The 3,540-nt window shown below is 42.5% G+C and overlaps 1 protein-coding gene across 1 annotated transcript in view; it reads right to left on the bottom strand.

Moving 5' to 3' along the window:
* Nucleotides 1-3,540, bottom strand: part of CUNH16orf78 (chromosome unknown C16orf78 homolog) — a 43,269-nt gene that overhangs the window by 2,718 nt on the left and 37,011 nt on the right. Inside the window, exon 4 of the mRNA XM_008822630.2 lies at nucleotides 596-848. Coding sequence (XP_008820852.1) covers nucleotides 596-848 — 253 coding nt within the window. The remainder of the gene's footprint in view (nucleotides 1-595; nucleotides 849-3,540) is intronic.

Consider the following 3,540-nt stretch of genomic DNA (forward strand, 5'->3'; position numbering starts at 1 on the left):
ACCAAATGGTTAATGGTCCTCTTGGGAGTCTAAAATCCCAAGCACAGAGCAGATGGTCACTGGGGATGGCAACAATATCACCTGAATTCATCAAAGAAAAGGAACTTAGGGCAATTTCTTGGTTAAAGCAAGTCACAGGCAGCCTATATTTTCCTGTTGGAACAATCCCCATGCTTTCCAGTGTGAATCAAATGGAAAGGTTGCACAGAAGCACAGCAGGGAAATGGCTCTTGACCTGGCTGAGACAGTCCCCGACAGTGGCAGCTGCTGGGAAACTCAGGGCTTCAGCCTGTAGTTGTCCTTTGTGACCAGAGACAGGCCATGCTGAGCCTGCCCCTCCACATCCAGACATGTGTCCACAGCCTGCCTCCCTGTGCCTGTCCCTCCATGTCTAGACATGTGTCCATAGCTTGTTGCCCTAGGCTTGTCCCCTCCTTGTCCAGGCATGGGTCCATAGTCTGCAGCCCCAGGCCTAACCCTCCCATGTCCTTGTGTGCATCCACGGCCTGCTTGTCCAGGCCTGCCCCTTCCATGTCTACACACCTGCCCACAACCTACCATCCTAGGCCTAGCCATACATCCTGACTATGCTCACCGGCAGCTCAGCACCTCCTCCGGTTTCAGCATTTTGGCGTTCTCTATTTTGGGCTCAGTGCCCTTCTCCATGAGGCTCTTCAGCTTGCGTTCGTAGGTGGTATCGGCCACCTTACTGGTCCAGTCTCTCAGAAGTTCCCCCCTACGGCCGCCAAACATAGCGTCCTGAAACACAGGCTCTACAGAGCTTTGTCGGCGGAATGCGCTTGGCCGCATGTTGGATTCCAAGGCTATGACGTCCTTGATGTCTAAGTCTGAAATGGGCAGATGTACCCGGGTAGTTAGATCCTGGGTGCCATGAGAGCTTAGAGAGGGGAAAGACAGGGAGCTGGAAGAACAAACGGGCTCCCCCATAGCTGGGCTGAAGCCTTGGCAAGAGGTCCTGCACCATCCTCCCTTCTCCCAGCCTCCCGGCTCTGCCTCCCCCTTGACCCTTCTTTTCAATCTTTTCTGTCTTTCCTCTCCAGAGGAAGTTATCTAAAGGGAAATGGCCTATAAGAGGTAGAGGTAGAAATCAGGAGATTGATGTTGAGTTGGGTGTACATGACGGCAGTTTAACACGTGGAGGCACGCTGCAGGCAACAAGTGGGACAAACGAAGCTCACACAGGCAAATATGCAAGACTGAGGCCGTCCCGCCGGACTCATAGGCCGAGTTATACTGAATAAAGTTTTGTCGGGGCTAAAGTTTGGACATTTTAATTTTTTTTGTTAGATTCGACACATTTTACAGAGTTTTCCTTCCATATCTACCTGTATGATTAGTATGGAGGAAAGTCTATTGTTTCAAAAATACATTGTCAATTAAATTTTGAGTTTTGCAAATATTTTGGAAAGATGAAAATATATTTTTTCCAGTATTTATAGAAATGATATATTCTTGGTATACTGCATTTGACAGATTCTCTAAAACAGTAAGGATGATAGGCTAAAGGCATGTCCTGTTCTAGACTTTTCTGTTCTAGGCTTTTAATTCAGATGACTTAAGCATCCTATCACTTCCAAAGAGACTTTCCAGTTCTATTTACTGTTTGTATTTAAAAATATTTTATTTATTATTTTTATGTGTATGAATATATTGCCTGCCTGTGTGTAAGTGTACCCATGTCATGCAATGCCTGAGGAGGTCAGAAAGTATCATCCCTGGAACTGGAGTTATGGATGGTTGTTAGCTGGTGGGTGCTGGAAATCTAACTCTGCAAGAGCAGCCAGTGCTCTTAAGTGCCGAGCCATCTGTCCAGCCCCAGCGTTGTAAACTGCCTGGTTCTGTTTGTTGCATTTTGTCTACTGATACAATTGTGTGGCTTCTCCCTTAGTTTGTTGCTGCCTGATCATGATGAACCATCCCTCGCCTGCTGTAATGCAGCCGCCCAGTCGTGGTGTGCAAATTTTCATTACAGACATGGCATGTTTGTTTGCTGTATTTTCATATATTAAACATATTTGACAAAATATTTTTAGCATTTCTTGCCTCTATATTATTGTGAGATTGGTCGAGTACTTTTTGCAGGCTAATGGTGGATTTATCATGGCTTGTTAAATTAATACAGAAATGTTCCTATTTTACATGATCCATAATAACTGAAAAGATGTTAGATTATTTGTTCTTTACAGGTTAGTTACAATTGATTATTGTAGAGATTCCATATAGTCTGTCATATAGACTGCATGGCTCTTTTACAGTAGTATGGATGTCAAAAAAAACTTTTAAAAATTGTTTATTTTTATTTTTATTTAATAACCACATGATTAGAAGAAACATTTCATTACAGCTTTGACATAGTCAGTAACAATTTCCAGAGCAAGTATACATCTCTTTCAAAAGTGCCCGTAACTTTTTAGGTTCACAGTTGAATTAATACAGTTATACAGTATTGAACTCAGTATTAAACCCTGTAAGACATAAAATTGAATGATTTTTTACCCTTTAAAGAAGATCTCCATTTCACTTTAAAATATGCTGTTTCCTACACTTTTTTTTGTTTTTCTTTTTTTTTTCAATGCTACTAAGGTGTAGATGTTTGCACATGTGTCTTTAATCTCTGTGTATCTGATTATTACTAGTCACACTTGGTTAACCGTGGATCCTTGGTACCTGAGTATGGATATGAAGTCATCAGGTAGATTTCAATGGTAATGTTTATCACCTTTACTAATTAACATGAAGAAAATTTTTATGCTTCCTCCTCAAATGTCTTTTATTTTTTTATAATTTGTTGATTTTTGTGTGTGTGATTTTGTGTGTGATATAGAACATCCCAAACAATCTTATTCATCTATATACCCACTTCCCAAATGGCACCTCCCATAGCCCCTGCCCCCACCCCACTGGAGCCCATGTATTCTGTCATCCCTGTTACTGTCTACTATGTTGCCGGCACCCCCAGCCATTCACCAGTGCTTGTCTATCTGCTGAATCTAGTCAGCCTCTCTAGAGGTCTTTGTTTTACGGGGATCAGCTGTTCCTCATCTAGCAGCCATCAGTTGTCAATATTCCTTTAGATAAGATTGGGGTCTGCTGTTCATTTTCCCCATTCTATGCTGGGTTACTGTCTGAGGGTCTTTTGGGGCACCCTGGCCAATAACTCAAAGGAAGGTATCTCCTGTCTGGCATTGTTTCTTGTTATGTAGCCTTTAGCTATACATATGGACTCTTAAAAATTATATTGGCCCCTTTAAATCTTTAGTTATACTTGGTCCTTTTGTGTGTTTAAGACCCTACAATTGACCCAGCTAAACCAATTCATTTTTAACTCTTAAGGTTTTTTGAGGATCTGTTCCTCAGGGGTCACATGAGCTTGGGAGGAGCCCCTGGCTCCTTTCTTTTACCAGTTCTGTCTATGTGACGATAAGTCAAAGGTCCTACTTGACCATGGCTGACTTCGCTTAGAAGCAAGGAGGAAATGTTTCCTCTGTGTTGACTCTCCTCTTTGTAGACTGGACACTG

Source organism: Nannospalax galili, unplaced genomic scaffold (assembly GCF_000622305.1).
Source record: "Nannospalax galili isolate Female #2095 unplaced genomic scaffold, S.galili_v1.0 scaffold108, whole genome shotgun sequence".
Taxonomy (NCBI): Eukaryota; Metazoa; Chordata; class Mammalia; order Rodentia; family Spalacidae; genus Nannospalax; species Nannospalax galili.